We start from the raw sequence: 15,724 nt of genomic DNA, 5'->3' as shown, positions 1-15,724 counted from the left end.
AGGTAGATGACATCCATAGCCTTTCCTTCATCAAACAAGTGGGTCACACTTGCCCAGGTCCCCTCTGCTGGCTGTAAGGTCAGGGGGAAAATTTGACAGAGAAGGTGAACACATGATGCCAGAGCATCAAGGATACATATAAATCAATAATGTACTCTGGGAATGCCACTGGCACGTGGCACTTGAAAATGGTGTGTCCAGACGTACAGAATGGCAGTTCTGCTACCAAACATAGCAGGGAGACCTAGGGCACCAAGCTCAGATCTGGTTCCTGCAAGCTATGTCCCTTTGTACATGTGGTGTGAGGCAAAGTTGTCAGGCTTCCGCCTCTCAGACCTCTTACCTCCAAGACAGTTCTTTCAGCTCTCCTCATCCCACCATGTTGTGTGCTGTGACTTCTTAGTTTCTGCTAGAGGAAGATGCTTGCTGTTCACATTCACAAAGGTGAAATTTCTGGTGGCAGTCATTTGACATGCCACCAGCCCAGATTTTGTTAATCATCTTATTTGCATTTAGTAGGAAAAACTGCTATTCTTTTCATACTACACCTAATGTAATATCTAGGGGGAAATTATGTGTTATACTTTGGACTGAACTAATGCCCCACCACAGCTGAAGGATGAGCTCCTACCTCAGATGCACCTGATCTCCTGGTGAGCTAATTAATCTCAATAACAGAAAAAATAACCCTAAGCAGGTAATAAACACACAAAAATAGTGCTTGACGAGCACAGTCGAGGAGCCAAGACGTCCTAGCAAGTATAAGATGAGGTACAACGGGGGCAGGACCTTTTGAAGGGGAGCTGTTATAGATCCCCTCAGCCCAAATCATGTAGTGTGACCTTTACATCACTTCTCACTTGCTGTGCCTCATGGTGTGCCAGCAAATCTTGGCTGAAGTGGGGAGGTGTTATCCCCATCCTCCTCCTGACAGGGAAGATTGAGCTTTGCTTGAACTGGCGGAACGATCCCTTCAGTCTAGTCAGTGGCAGAGACTTGAAGCCAGATCAGTCTGTGTGTCACTGGCTCTGGGGCTACTTAGTGGACAACTAGCTGCCACCATGTGTCACCAGGTTCAAACCCAGCCAGAAGTCACCACTATCCTTGCATGTAGGAGCTCAGACAGCTGTCAGAACAAATTACCCTTCCTTTGTTACCTGCCCTGATAGTATGTTTATGGGCCTTCTTGGAAGTCTGTCATGAAGTCCACAGAGTTGAATTATCACATTTCCCTTCCCACTTGCCTATGGGAAAGAAGTGATTGGGCCTTGCAAGTGAAGGTGGCAGAGATAGTTAACAGCATGAAAACCCTCCAGAGAAAATAATGTGCATTCCTCAAGTGTTAATGTCACACAGCCATGAGGCAACCCGCGCTGATTAGCAGGTCAACTTGCTTGGACAAGCTTCTGTGGCCAGCTGACTATATCAGAAAGTTCTTCTATTGACTTTCCAGAAAATTGTCCCAGAATGAACTACCAGCTGCATTTGCAGCCCATCACAGGTGAGCAAACCAGACTATCTGACTGTGAGAAGCATTCAGGTTAGAAGCATTCTTGCAGTTTTCTTCTGTTTCTTCCTTTGCATTTAAAACACACCTTGTTTTGCATTTTGTTTGACAGTATCAATTATCACAAGGTAAAGCCTTTGCTCACCTCTGTCTGACAGAGTGTCCTTTCATGGTGAAGACTTTCCTGTGTTTGGAGACTCACCTGCTGCTGGGTGTACTGAGTCTAGCTGCAATGGAGTTAACCTTCTGGCCAGCAGCCTGTGGCCCAGCTGTGCTTTGGATTTGTGACTAAAGCGGCTGGAAATACACCAGTATAGTGGCTATTGCCAAACTGTGCCTGCACAGGGTCAAGGTTTTCTTTCTCGTTCTGAAGGTGGGCAAGAAGCTGGGAGGGGACACATCTGGGAGAGCTGACCCCAATTGACTAAAGGGATATCCTGTTCATATGGAGGTCAGCAACAAAAGCTTAGGGAAAAGGAGGAGGAAGGGGAGATGTTTGCAGTAACAAGTAACCATCATACATGCTGAGGCTCTGCTTTCCAGTAAGTGGCTAAGTACCCACCTGCCTATGGGAAGCAGTGAATTAATTCCTTGCTTTGCTTTATTTCCATACATAGCTTTTTCTTTTCCTGTTAAACTGACTTTAGCTCGGTCCACAAGCTTGCCAGCTGCAGTTAAGCCAGCACACTCAGCTAAACTGGGTGTGGCTACATGAATCAGACTCGATGGATAACACACCTTTTCTCTTTTTTAGGAAAATGTATCGGGTATGCCTTTAGATAAGCACTAAATCGAACATGTAACACAAACTCTAAACACTACAGCAAGGAGCCACTCAGAGATGGCTCTGAGTTAGAGATGGGACAAATCAACAATTAAAAACATTTAACTCCTCAGCACTGTACCATGTGGTCATCGATTTTAATTGCTTTCTCTAAGGTCCCTTCCAACTTAGGCCATTCTCTGATTCTTTTAGCTCCTTTAAATAAAGAGTCTAAGATGTGTCTTTAACTTGTCTTTATTCTTAGGTCAAACAATACCATCACTGAATTGAAGAATGAGGTTACTGGTTGAAATACAAGTGCGGTGTGAGACAATTATGGAAGATAACACTTTGCAAATAAATTAATACAGAATAATTGTCTTTGCATAGTTCAGAAGTGAAAAGTAGGAGGCAGCAGTGCGCACATGCTGTGAACTGACACACACTACCACGACAATCCGAGTTCCTAGATGAACTCTTGCAGCTGCAAATAAAACAAACCAAAAATACTCCAAACCTTAAAGAGCACTATTAAAAACCAGGCAGAAAGGGAACTAATGAGCATTTTTTCTTTTTTTTCTTTCATTTTTTTTTTTAAACAGACCATGCTGCAGAAAGAGGGTTTTCTCTACAGACAGAGATACTTTTAGATAATCTGCCTTGGCATCCCGTAGCCTGTCATACCCGACTGTGATGCTCCTTTGTTGCTGCCCATCTGAAGGCCTATTACGTTCTGTCCCTGACGAAGCTGCTCTTCTGAAAATCCTCGTCGATTCTGCTGTGCTTTCCTGTCCAGATACACAGACAAAAAACCAACATATACACATACCATCATTCTGTGTATGTCCAGAGGATCATGAAAAGCAATCTGAAATTAGCTTATGTCAACAAACACGTCCCATGTAATGCAGTCTTTTATTTGCACCATCCCATGGGCAGGGCTGTACTGGCTGGGCCAATTGTTTTCCTGCAGTTAGAAGTAATGCTCAAGTCAAACCTACAATGCTTCAGACTTTCACTGTACCACTTATTCCAGAACCCCAAGGGACTTTCCCAACAGCTCTGATAGGTAAAATATTTATGTAGTGCTGTTAATTTGAGTTAACTCCTATAGCTCTTAACAGCTGTAGCCCATGGGATCTGATCAATGAGACACTTACCTGTGCTGTGATACGAGTTGATGCCTATCTAGAGCAATGGTACTAACTGATATAATTTAAATCAGCAGAGTAAATAGAAGCTGAATGTATGTGCAGAAACAACAGGACGGAGAAGTAACTTGCTCATTTTCACAGAGCAGAGGATGGCTGACTGCAGGACATGACAATTGCTTTGTTGCCATTTCCTGATCTCTCTCCTCTAAGCAATAGACTTTGCTCTTTGCACCTGTATCTTAACAGTGCAACAGCCCTTTATCTTCTGTCAAAACACACTGACCGCTTTTGCTTGTTTGGTGTCCCTCATTTCAAAAGCCCTTTGGATCAATGAACCTTTGTTGGAGTTTAAAAGGAGCCTCTTTGCCACGAAAATAACACTGAGGGCTAAAGCACCCAGTTAGGGAACAGAACAAAAGTTTGTATTCTCCTGCCTTGTGAGGGTTCATCTTGGATTAATCTTTCAATTATGTAAGGTGAGGAAAAAAAATAATTTACTAGGGAGAAAGATCAGTCTGTTGATACCAAATAAGCCATATTAATCCACAAATCCACAGAGCCCCAGACTGATGGAGGCTTTCCATCAACCAGGCTCTACTCCCACCCAGGTACCATCTTTTCTTTGCTGTGTCTGTTTGTCCTGGGATCAGGTTACTCTGAACTAAGGCATCACATTACAGTTCCCCTTTTCTCCCCACCCCACTACTATATGAGAATGCTAGCTTAGGTGCCTGCCGTGATTGAAAACCATCAACATGAGCCTCTCTGTGAAGGTCTGGTCATGCACTGTGTTGAGCACCCTGGCTCGAGTCCAGAAAAGCACTTAAACTCTTCTTTAGGCTCAGGGTGTTCAGGACATTGCAGGAGAAGAACTCATGTTGGCATGAAAACCTAGCAGTGCAGAAAGGTGAGAAAGACCCACAGGAAACCAGTACCGACCTGTTATTTTTCACAATGGGTCTCCAGGTTAATGTATAGACTAGCAAAAGGGCTTGTAGGAGCCCACCAGAGGCTCTCAGATCCCACAGCCCTTGCCAGAAAGCATGCGGTTTTGGGGGAGGCACGCAGAACTGCATGTGCCTCTGAAAGCAACCCCCTCTCATTGCTGCTTAATTTCTTTTCCAGAACACTGACAAGGGCACTGAACTACTGCCAAGATCTCCACGAGAGGATGTTTTTAGAACTACTCCTATTACCTAAATGAATCTCAGGTTCACTGTGTCTGCCTTTATTTTAATTAAAATCCCAGGAATATGTTCTATTCTTTTTTTTTTTTCTCTCTTTCCTCCTAGAATCTTCAGTTGTGTTGTGGAGTAATTCCACAGAAAATTGAAAAGTAACTCTGAACAGGAAGAAAAATGAGAACTGCAAAGAAGAAATAAAAATAGAGACTAAAGGGAAGCCCGAATATTCTAATAAAAGTTGATTAAATATAGAGCTTGGATCATATAGTGTTATTTTTACTATCATAAGCACCGGATTTAGCATATGAGGGTCTTAACATGTACTTGCGTTCTGCTTTTAGGTTGGTGGAAACAGCTTTACCTGAGAGTGTAGAAAAAGACGTGAGGACAGGTCTATCACCCTCAGTGTCTCACAGAACCAAATTCTGTTTGGCCTGTCTGTCACCAACCAGCACCACCCTTACCTTACCAGATCTGTTAACTTTTTGTGCCAACTTTGCACCAGTGCTTGTGGTTGCCAGATCACAAGACAGCGAACAGCCATGGATCCATGAACCTTGCTAGGTCATGCAAGGGAGGAGAAATTAGGCCTGGAGGGACTGGGTATGTGAGACAGGCAATGGAAAATTAAATGGCTTAACTCAAGTGTGGGGGTATCATAATCACCATAGATCCCTACATGGATACTCTCATTCCATTTAATCTTGACTTCTTTCAATTGAATTTAAGGCGATTAACAATCAGCCTGAAAGCCCTGACTCATGACTAACACTGGGCAGCAATGAGTGGGCTTGATCTGCCTAAGGCATGGGTAAGCTACTCAGAAAACAGACCCTGATCTGCAATATGTTATTTCCTTATAGAAATAACACCAGTTTTCCTTAAAGAAGTGGCTATTAAAGGATATTTCAGGGGCTGCAACAGATATGCATTGGCTAATCAAGCAGTACGGGTAGGGCAGACAGCTAGGGGACAAGGAAGGTGACCACATCTTCATTTATGCCAATAAAAACTGTTCCCACCCACAATTAAAAGAGTCCAGATGAAAATTAATTTTTCCATGCAGTACTCTGTTTTAGTTACATAAAACAAATAAGCCCGTCTGGGTCATAGTGATTTCATGTCTGGTTTATATCAAAGCATGTAACTAGATTTGAACCTGATTTTAAATCCAGTTATATTCCCATGAATACAAATCTATTTGTTCACTGTATTAAGCTAATTTAAACTCATTTCCTGTAAAGAATGCATAGGAGTTTGCACTCATTCACCTAAAATTCAAGTCTACCTCAGCCTCAGCTAAACCAGTTCAAGGTTTAAGGCAAACCAAGTGAAGTTTGCTTTACTTTTGCTGAGCCTCACCTAGACAGCAGAAAATTCAAAGAAACCAAAGACAGGCAGCCAGCACTGTTTTCTACTAGCGTGTCTCAGATATTTTGGTGGAAGAAATACTCTTGGATGGCAGCATCTCATGTCGATAACCTGCCTGTGGGGCAGAAGGCTAATTGAGGAAGGATTTCCTTTTCTTCTCATCCCTGCTTCTCAGCCTCCCTGGCTAAAACAAATGAAATTTTAGAGCAAATAAACAGCTTTGCCAAGACAGAGAATTCTTCACAGGTAAGTAGCACCCTCCAAGAAAATAGGTGATTAGGAAATGAAATAATTTTTGGTTTGATAAACAATAGAAAAAGGCTTCATGCCTTCTCTTTGCTTAGTAAAGAAATCGCTATATTGGGGCTTGCAGACGTCCATGACAGCCTTGCCTTCATTAGTCTTTTTGTATCTGATGTAAGGCAAAAGTACACTTTTTCTGTCAGCTACTCTTAGGACATGCGTATCTGCATGGCTGCTGCCATTTTTATTCTCTTTCCTCATGAATGGATACAGAAGACTACTTGAAACTGCTGTATAGATGAATGTCATCAAAACGGGTGGCTGAATTTACTAAGTATCATTGCTCTCCTTCTAGGAAATAAGAGTCAGGGATAACATCAGCAGATAAAAAAAATCATATTTCTTCTTCAGTGATCAGTGTAGGCCCCTCAGAGCAAGAAGGATAGGCTACGAAGGTAGCTGGAGCAGGATGATACACTTCAAAGCCAGCCATCCTCTCGGGTCCCCACACGTGCACACACACGTCCACACCAACACAGCCTCCAACAACCTCTTTCAAAAGAGGCACCTCCAGAAGGAAACCAGAGCTGGAGCCACAGGCAACGCCCTCCTTTAGTCCTGGCACCAGTAGTGCTGTCCCAGCTCCTGGGCAGGAGAGGACACGTAAGGGTGGCGTGATGGGGCTACATAAGAAAAGGCTGCACTACAGAGCTCCCACAGGGCTCCTCTGCAGCAGCCCTGGTGTAACTTTAGGCTGACGACATACGGTAAGACGTGGGCCTAGCAGTGATGCTGATAAAGTTGGGAACCAGTGAAGGGTGGAAAAAGTTGCTGCCTGGTTGGGTCTTTGCTTCCCTCCTCTGGAGTCCAAAGAGAAAAATCTCTCCATTACAAGGAAACTTTGAAAAGATTCTTCTCTTCCTTTCTCAGTAAATTTTCTTTAAGCCTAAAAGAAGATGATATTAACAGCTTCCTGTGGCAAGACTGCTGTGAGCAGCTGTCCTTTGGACTTTACCTGTGAAACCAGGATGGATCTCCTTTGTAGCAGCCGTCATCCTTGGTGACTGCCAAACTGCCTAGAGCCATTAAGGTTCTCTGCACTGCTGCCATGTCCTTCCCTAGAAAGCCAGACAGTGAAATTAATGTAAGAAAGCTTTGCACAACAAATAGCTTGGCACACTGATAGACAGTCTTATCCAATATATTAACTAATCCCCTCAGCTCCCTTGAAAAAGTGCATTAATGGCATGATAAATGGTATTTTATCATTGCTGAAATGGAGGTGCTAACATGCAAGAACTTAGCAAAAGTCATCAAAGGGACAGCATTAAAGCTTATCAATTTAGACATTTCCAGGTTTACAGGCTTCGGGCTACTTTAATCCCTTCCACCATACTACTTTAATCCTTTTGGCAATTTTTTTTCCCTAAGAATAGATCACTTTGGTGTACAAACTACAGTAATATTCTCAGTAAAACATGGCTGAAGGAGAACAGGGTATAAATAACAGTTGCTGTGCCTCTGTTTCTTCACCTGTAAACAGGTAAGACTGATCCCACTATTTAAGCCCTGGAAATTTCAGACAGTCCCTGTGTTAAGAGTACTCACAGTAGTCCTGGAGAGTTTCTGTCCAGATAACTCGTATCAGTCCTTTCCAAATCCTTCCTACTGGCCTCCTTTCTCCGGCTGCCAAAAATCGATGCTCTGCAGTTTCATGCCTTCATTTCCTGCCAGCCAGTCCACTATTCTTTCACTTCCTCCCTACTCCACCTCACTTCATTCCTCATTTCACATAGCCAAGGCTCTTTGCATCTTTAGCCAAGTAAAAATTAGGTATCTGGTCATCACTAGTTCTTTAGGTTTCCTCCACAAACAACAATGAGAGACAAGTTTCTCGGGATGATTTATTCCATCTCTCTTGGGAAAGGTGAAATAGCCTATCACTTGTTTCAAGGTGTACCCTCCACCTAGCTGAAAATTCACCAGGTTTCCAAGAGTGCACCTTCCACCTTTGACATATAAGGCTAATTTTTAATAGAGGTTTGCGTTTAATAAAAATGTCTCTTCTTCCAAGGATAAATAAATAAATTTTCCTTTTTGGTTAACATCTTTTGCTGATTCCTCCACTGGGTTAAAAAAAATTACAGTCCAATAAAAAAACCCAAATAAGTGAGACACAAAATTTTTTTTTAAAAAATAAGTGTTCCTTTTTTCTTGATTCTTTTCCCGCATTTTGCATAAAAATGGCAGGGAACATAAAGATATCAGTCGGACAGCTTCTAACTCATCACCCAATCCAGATGCTAACTTTTGAAAAACTTTCTAGCAAAAATGAGTTGCAGTATGTATTTCCAGTTGTGTGAGGGAGAAAGTTGTTGGAAATTTGCCTTTTACCTCTCCCTTCTTCTGAAATCCTTCCATAAGTGTTTCTACGATTCCCTTCCCTTTCTTTCTGTTGCAGTTCCTCCTCTTTCCTAAAACAATTTATCTAGCTAACAGATCTGATTTTGACTGTAAGCTCTTTACACGGGAGAATAAGTAATTTATAAAAACATGAGATACTAGAAACATGATGACGATAACAAATTTCAGAAGTACCTCCAGTGGACAAATATTAATGAAAATCACTGTAGACGAAGTGGAGTGTAGAGGGAAGCGAGTGTCACACATTCTGTATTTATGCATCACCCAGATGCAGTTCGGAGTTTTGGGTCATTACAAATTTATTGTAACACACTGGCTGAGGTGAGGGAAGACACCCTAAAGCTGAAAACACCTAGCGGCTTCCAGCTGTGGCTGTCATACAGCCTATTAAAGTTTAGAGCAAGCCCACTGGCAGGCGAACATTTGCTCAGAAAAGAAATTGTCAGCCATCCAGAATCCTCGTTTTACTGTATTTGTTAATGTAAACTGCATCAGACGGGGTCCTTGCTCAAGAGGGCAGCTGAAGAGCCAGCATCCCACACGTGCATGCACACAGGGGCGCGCAGAAAAGAAACACCAAGAGCTCCCCAGAGCAGCAGATGTACCATATGCTGTGACAGATGCCACATACAACGTCCTTGGGATGCCTCCCAGATAACAAGGAGTGCGGTGACTGATTAGGTTGAAGAGGGATGTGAAGAAGGATTTAAAAGTGAATGAGTTGAATAATAATGGCAAGAGCAGGGGGGAAAAAAAAAAAAGAAAAGAAGGGCAGCAAAATATGACGATCGGTTTCATGGAGCCATCTGGCAGCCCCCCCACTCTCTGTGCTCAGCTCTGCTTTATTTGTCAGTGGCGAGTGGGAGACGCTGCAGGGAAAAAACAGACTGAGTGGGAGCCCAGCGCCACGTGACAAAACAAAGCCACGTCCATGTCCCTGCTTTGCAGAGCCTGCTTGCTGCATGTGAGTGGTGCTGCTGGTAAGGGAAGACCCCAAATCCGCGTGGCCTTGTGACATTTGCCCTCTTCCAGCACAGGATACAAGGGGCTCAGCGGTCAGCGTAAAAAAGGGCTGTGAAATATTTTAAGTCTCCACACAGAGAAAGTCACCTAGCACCGCAGCAGCCTGACAGAAGGGATCATACGCATTCTCTGAAGCCAGGCTTGACTCTGGCACTGCAGAAAATTGCCGTCAGTGCCTTCCCTCGGTTCACTGGCAGCCACGCGGGCTGCCTGCCCGGCCCCCAGCCTCAGCCTCCCTGAATCACGCTGCAGGCACCCACGCCAACAGCATTTCTTCTGCATCTTCAGTGTCCTCTGCAGAGGGCTTTTAATAGCACAGCCTGGTAGAGGACCTTGGTGCTGCCTGTACAAGAAGGAAGGGGCCTCTGCTCATTTCTTATGCTGACACTTTTCTCTTTGAGGGGAAAGCTGGTCAGAAGGCTGCCTTCTCCAGATCCAGGAAAGGTACCAACCCAAAGATGGAAAACTGCTCTGCATAGTATTGCTGAAATGTTTTTTTTTTAAAAGCTGAACAAGTACTCAGAGGTACAACTGCCTCCCACCTGCCTGGAAGTATACTGGGGAAGTATCTGTGAAAAAGAGTGAACGTAATATCTCGTGCATGGATTAGGGAAAGCTTCTTAGCACAGTATGTTTAAGTAAGAAAGGAACAAAAGGTGATACTGCTCCTGGACTAAAAAGTCGCAGAGATCAATTAAAATGCACCAGATGGACTGAATGAGTTTGAAACAGACAAGAGCAGACTTCATACTAAAACATTTCCACTAACTGTTACTAAGAATTTCAAAGCAAAAGCTCTCGGAAGACAATTAGTGTCAGAGAAAAGCTGTTTTTCAGTCACACATACTTTTTTTTCTCTGTAAACATACATTGACATCTCCTCTCTTTCTAAAGAGGTTATGGCCTGAAGTGTAGCAGTGCTGTAATTATGAAATAGTGAAAAATACACTGTCCTTTCTCTACAACTAATGCATCCAGGTCAGGGGATTCAGCCCTGAAGCAGCACAGATGCTAGAGGTCAAAGTTATGGCTAGACACAAAAAGCTTGCAGTGACTCACTGCTGTAGAGAAAGACTGTTTCATCTCAGCACTGAAATGAGCAGCAGGAGGGGTGGAAAGGAAGTAGGAAAGTGAGGAGACACAGATTAGCTTTGAGAAGTTCTAAAATAAGAGTGGGGAAAAGTATTGTATGGCTCTTTCCTAGGCTGCGAGTTTTGTTTCAACTTCCTGCCCTCTGGAAACCACTGGCCTTTTTCCTTATATCTGTTGAGAAAAGGTGATGAGTGAAAGAAAGAGAAATAAGGAGAGAGCCACCATCATTCAGAGCTTTTTTTCTTCAGAGCAAATCCTTTTCATCATAAGGATCAATGTACCATACTTTCATTTGCATGGTGTGAAACTATTATGAGATGCAAAAGACTGCAAAGAACAGCATCTGAAATGTGCTATTACCGACCCTTACAAGATAGAGCTTCTCTTTCAACAGCCTGCTAGGCTGGGGGGTAGGGAAGAGTGTTACTGCAAGGAAATGAAAATCCCTTCCTTCATTTAAGACACTTAAAGGTAGATTGGATGAAACACTAGAGGGTGAAGTAAAAGAAACAATCCTGCCTTTGTGCCCAAAAGTAGGATTTGTCAAGTAAATCTGTCATCCCGAGAACATTACAGATCCCAGTAACTCCAGCTGTCAACACATCCTTCCTTTCTACCCTTTCCACAGAGAGCTCCCTAGTCCTTGATTCCTCAAGCTGTCCTCAGGACAGGTCTCTTCCACATAGCCCAAAAATCTGTGAAAACAGACTCCACTTTTTGTGCTCCAGGTGTGCTCCTACACAAACCATGCTGACCAGCTTTCTCAAGGGTTTTCCTCTTTCCACTGTTTTATCCTCATGGAAGATTTTTGACCCCTTCATACCTGCCTTTCACTACTCCACAGCTGTCCTTGCTCTGAGCTGTCACACAAAATGTTTTGCATCACCTTGCCCAGAGAGATGTAGGGTATACAGTGTGTTTGGTTAGAGCACCAAGGAGGGATGAATCACCATGGAAGAGGGCAAAAACAGCCACACAAATGAAAAAATGACTCAGCTTTTCAAGAACTAGAATGTGCAGATTCCATTTTAAGCGTGGGACGGAGAGAGTCTTCACCTGGATTACAGCACACCCACTGGGGCAATCTGAAATTTTTTCCTGTTACCATAGTGACCTCTCTTAAAAGACTGTATTTCTCTTGAGAGATGCTCAGCTAACATGTTAGCAGTGAGTTTTGCTTTTCACTATCATAAATGAGCCCTCATAAACTTCACTGAGACATATATGCTCCTGGGAATGCATTTTATAGCTCTAATTTAAGCTTTGCTTATAATTTGAAAACTGCAATAAAATCTCGACATCAGAAAATAAGGGGTTTCCGTATTTGCTATTAGAAGCTATTTACTTGGAAATAATTAGCATAGAGAACATTTACTTTATTAGGTCTGTGGATTTCTATCAAAATGATGAGCTTTTGGATAACACATGAGCTTGGAAAGGCTCCATTATGCCCTCAGGGTAATATAAATCCCTCAGAGGAGATAATGCACCCCCGGAAGAACATGGTAATGAGGTAAGGCAAAGAGAAACAAAAGATAATTACATTAGAGAATATGCCCTAGACAAAACGCACCATTTACAAAACATCAAAGCAAAGTAAAATGAAGACAGCAAGCTGACTTCCAGTTTATTATTTTTACCTTCCCATAAATCCACTGTCTGGAAAATATCTGTTGTTCTTACTCCGTAGATTTCAGCAGCTTTTAAGAACTGAGAAATTTGTTCCATCTGCTTGAAAGCCATTTTTGATTCAGAGATCTTTGCAATGGGTTCATTTCCCTTTGGATGTAAACTGTTTATTAACTTGCATAACAGCTGAGTGATAAACACAGAAACAAAATTAGAAAGTAGTCACTGAACTAGAAGGCAATTTCTGCACATGAAATGATGCTGCAAAATGGTTTTGACCTGGCCAGTTTCTGTCAGGGACATAATTTCTTCAAATAAAAAACAAAGAAATGAATTGATAATAAGCAAAGTATATTAGAAATGCATTAAAGCTTTCAATAACTGATGGAAATAGCCTCACCATACAAATCCTAATCTGCTAGAAACAACAAAGCAATCACTAGTAAAGATTATATAACAAGACAGAGAAGGAACCACATGCCTGAGCCAAAAAAAAAAAAGCAATGTCAATTGAAATATTGTTAAAGTCACTTTGGCAGAGATTCAATGATTAGCATATCCTTACAGCCCGCTGCAAACATCAGCATCTGCCTGTTGTTCAATAAACCAATGGAATACAGTGTTTTGGCTACAGAGTTACTCCCAGAAAGAAAACAGTTATGACATAATACAATCCTTCAAATTTTTGCTCTCTCTTCGCCTTTCTCTGTCAACACTATTTAACACTGAATATTTCTTAAAGAGAAAATCTATACATCTGATGTTAAAACAGATCTCATTTAACTGTATGAGAAAAGGTGCTGAAGGAATGAATCATACTCATATATAACATGCATGACTCATAAGAATTATAAGTACTGTATTAATCCCAGTTCACTTGTAAAAATAATCACCTTCTGATATTAAGATTTCTGTCGAAAGGAAATAAATCAGATACCAAGGTAAATCTTTATGCACTGGCCATGAGCTCTGTCCAATTTAGTTAGATGAAGACAAAAAAATAGAGACTAAGTACATATACACACATGCAAATATATAATTGGACAAAACACTTACCGTTCCATCCATCAGCCAGGTCTGAAAATGTTGCCTTCCTGGAGGAGGATGCTCTATCTGTTCTCCACATTGTACAATAATCCAGTTCACCAGCCTAGACTCTAATTCCGGGTCATATTTCTGTTCAATTTTTTCCTGAACTTCTCGGCTTAAGCCATAGCTTGGTCCTCTGTTTGCCATCTCTGAAAGCAAGCAGAACTTAAGTTAGTGGACAGAGTCCTGATCTGCAGCTTTGAAATATGCACCAGAAAATTAAAGAATAAAAGAGTGAGCAGGCTGCCCTATGCGTTAGACAGTTGAACAGATGTTCATCAACACTGAAAGTAACTGTATGGCACCGGTTATAGCTGTTCTGCAGAACAGGGGAGGGATCAAGGAGGGAATATCCTTTTCCAGAAGCACAAATCAGCTACAATGCTATTTTTTTTTTTTTAAAAAAAAAAAGGGAAAAAATCAGCACTCCCCTCCCTGCCCAACCACAAAAACAGGAGAAGCAAAGCAAGACTTAAAATAGAGTGGGTTTTAAAGAGAGGCTTCTGCTATGTTTACAGAGAAAACAATAGAGTTCTCAGAACAGCGTTAAAGCTGCCTGCAAATCCAAAAGCACTTTAAAATTGCCTACCTAATACTTGCTAGTAAGAAGAAGGTTGCACATGGAAGCTCAAGCAATCCGATTAAAGATGCGGTTGGGGTCTTCCTCGGCGGAGATGGATATCCAGAGACGAGCAACCTGAAAAGCGCTGATGAATTCACGAGATGAAGGCTGCCACAATGCCCTGCTGCTGCAGCATCGTGGTCTGAAGAACAGTGTATTGATTTGATTTTCCTCACATATGAGGAGGGTCAGAGCAGGGGCGTTGCTAAGAGCCATTAAAGAGGCCTGCCTACTCAGTCACAGCCTGGGGATGCTGTTTATCTCGCCCATCTGCAGTCTGTTTTCGTGCATGTCTCCTCAGCCCAGTGCTGCTCACCCCACAGGCTCAGTTTTACTCCACCTAGTCTGAATCAACCCAAACTGCACCAAGCATCCCAGTGCCAGAGAGTGAGAAATACAAACGGAGGGACTTCTCCAGGCTTTACTCTTATTAAAGGAAGGTAACCAATAGTACTACACATCTCGCTTATTTTTATTCACAAAGCAGAAGGAAAGCCTTTTTCTCCCTGTTCCGCATCACGCTGGTAACAGGCTTAGACTGTGAAAAAATAACTTCAGCTCCAGTGCCAATAAAAAGTTTCAACAAGGGGACCACAGGATGAAAAGTCAAGGAAGATAAGGCAGGTAGTAGAATATTATTATCACTGTATCATTAGTGTATATATTAGGCTATTAAATAGTGCAACACTGTACCAAGAAAACAACTTAAACACAACTTGAAAACAACTAAAACCAAGGGAAAAGCCACTGAAAACTAGCAAATCTGCTATGAAGCACAAAGATCACCAGTGTGAGTCAGCATACCTCCAGTGATAGCAAGAGAGCTATGCCCATGTAAGGTAGCTTAAATTTTGACCATATCACTGCAGTGGTGGGAGGGGAGAGAAGGAAAGTTAAGACAGGAGACTTTTCTTTTGGTCTAATTTGTATAATTTTCCCTTTATAAAATAAAATAATTTTATTCCCCTCTAAGTTGCACCAGACTTTGTCAAATGTCTTTCACCTGTGCTGTATTATGCACTCTGCTATAAAATAGTTCCCTTTTGGCAAATGATTCATGTTCAGCTTGATACGAAAGGAGGCTGATGAACCTGAGATAGATTCAGAATAAGCTTTGCCAACAGAAGTCCTTCTGCTGCATTTAAAAAGAAAAAAAGGGGGGAAAGGAATACAGTTTTTTTCATATCTGTCAAGTAATGGTCTCTTCATCCATTACTTTCTTGACTTAAGACCATGAATTCTCTGATTTATACAGCTTTGGATGCTGCTGGGCTTGAGCAGACTCAAGAGATGAAAAATTTAATAGATGACCTAATTCATTGTTGTCCTCCACAGGCATTTCATTTTGTGCTTTCTCTTCTCTGCACTGGTAGTTTTAAAACCCTGTGAGTTATTTGGTTACATAACTCAGAGCATACGTGACAGGGCCCACCACTTGAGCACTTTCTGCCTCAGCGAACACGCTGTTGAAGGCACAGAAAACGCGCAGGAACCAAGACTGCAAGTGAAGCCCGGAGATCAGAGAAGGAGGAAACTGCAGCTGCCACAGTAAAAGGCAGCACACGAATTTGATGTCCTCCCCATTCAAGCAACTGCTACAGGCTGGGCCTTACACTCTTTGGC

The 15,724-nt window shown here is 42.3% G+C and overlaps 1 protein-coding gene across 2 annotated transcripts; it reads right to left on the bottom strand.

Annotated features, from left to right (window-relative positions):
* Positions 1-2,507: 2,507 nt before the first annotated feature.
* TAGLN3 (transgelin 3) lies at positions 2,508-14,448 on the bottom strand. 2 transcript variants are annotated; one of them, XM_009869637.1, is made up of 6 exons: positions 14,331-14,386; positions 14,069-14,176; positions 13,447-13,628; positions 12,402-12,576; positions 7,238-7,340; positions 2,508-3,058 (listed from the first exon to the last, which is right to left on the bottom strand). In XM_009869637.1, exons 3-6 carry the CDS (start codon positions 13,624-13,626, stop codon positions 2,917-2,919), a joined length of 600 nt encoding a protein of 199 aa, XP_009867939.1. In that variant the 5' UTR covers positions 13,627-13,628; positions 14,069-14,176; positions 14,331-14,386; the 3' UTR covers positions 2,508-2,916. The 2 variants fall into 2 exon arrangements, with proteins under 2 accessions (XP_009867939.1, XP_009867938.1); XM_009869636.1 differs by having other exon boundaries at positions 14,069-14,448.
* Between the last annotated feature and the right edge of the window lie 1,276 nt (positions 14,449-15,724).

Source organism: Apaloderma vittatum, unplaced genomic scaffold, assembly GCF_000703405.1.
Source record: "Apaloderma vittatum isolate BGI_N311 unplaced genomic scaffold, ASM70340v1 scaffold17505, whole genome shotgun sequence".
Lineage (NCBI taxonomy): Eukaryota > Metazoa > Chordata > Aves > Trogoniformes > Trogonidae > Apaloderma > Apaloderma vittatum.
This window is presented reverse-complemented; position numbering and strand designations above follow the sequence as displayed.

Coding starts and splice junctions, on each gene's coding strand:
- TAGLN3 (XM_009869636.1), bottom strand. CDS start 13,626: ATGGCAAACAGAGGACCAAGCTATGGCTTAAGCCGAGAAGTTCAGGAA. Junction 12,577..13,446: donor CCTGGCTGATGGATGGAACG/GTAAGTGTTTTG, acceptor TTTATCACTCAG/CTGTTATGCAAGTTAATAAA. Junction 3,059..7,237: donor GATCCATCCTGGTTTCACAG/GTAAAGTCCAAA, acceptor GTATCTGGACAG/GAAAGCACAGCAGAATCGAC.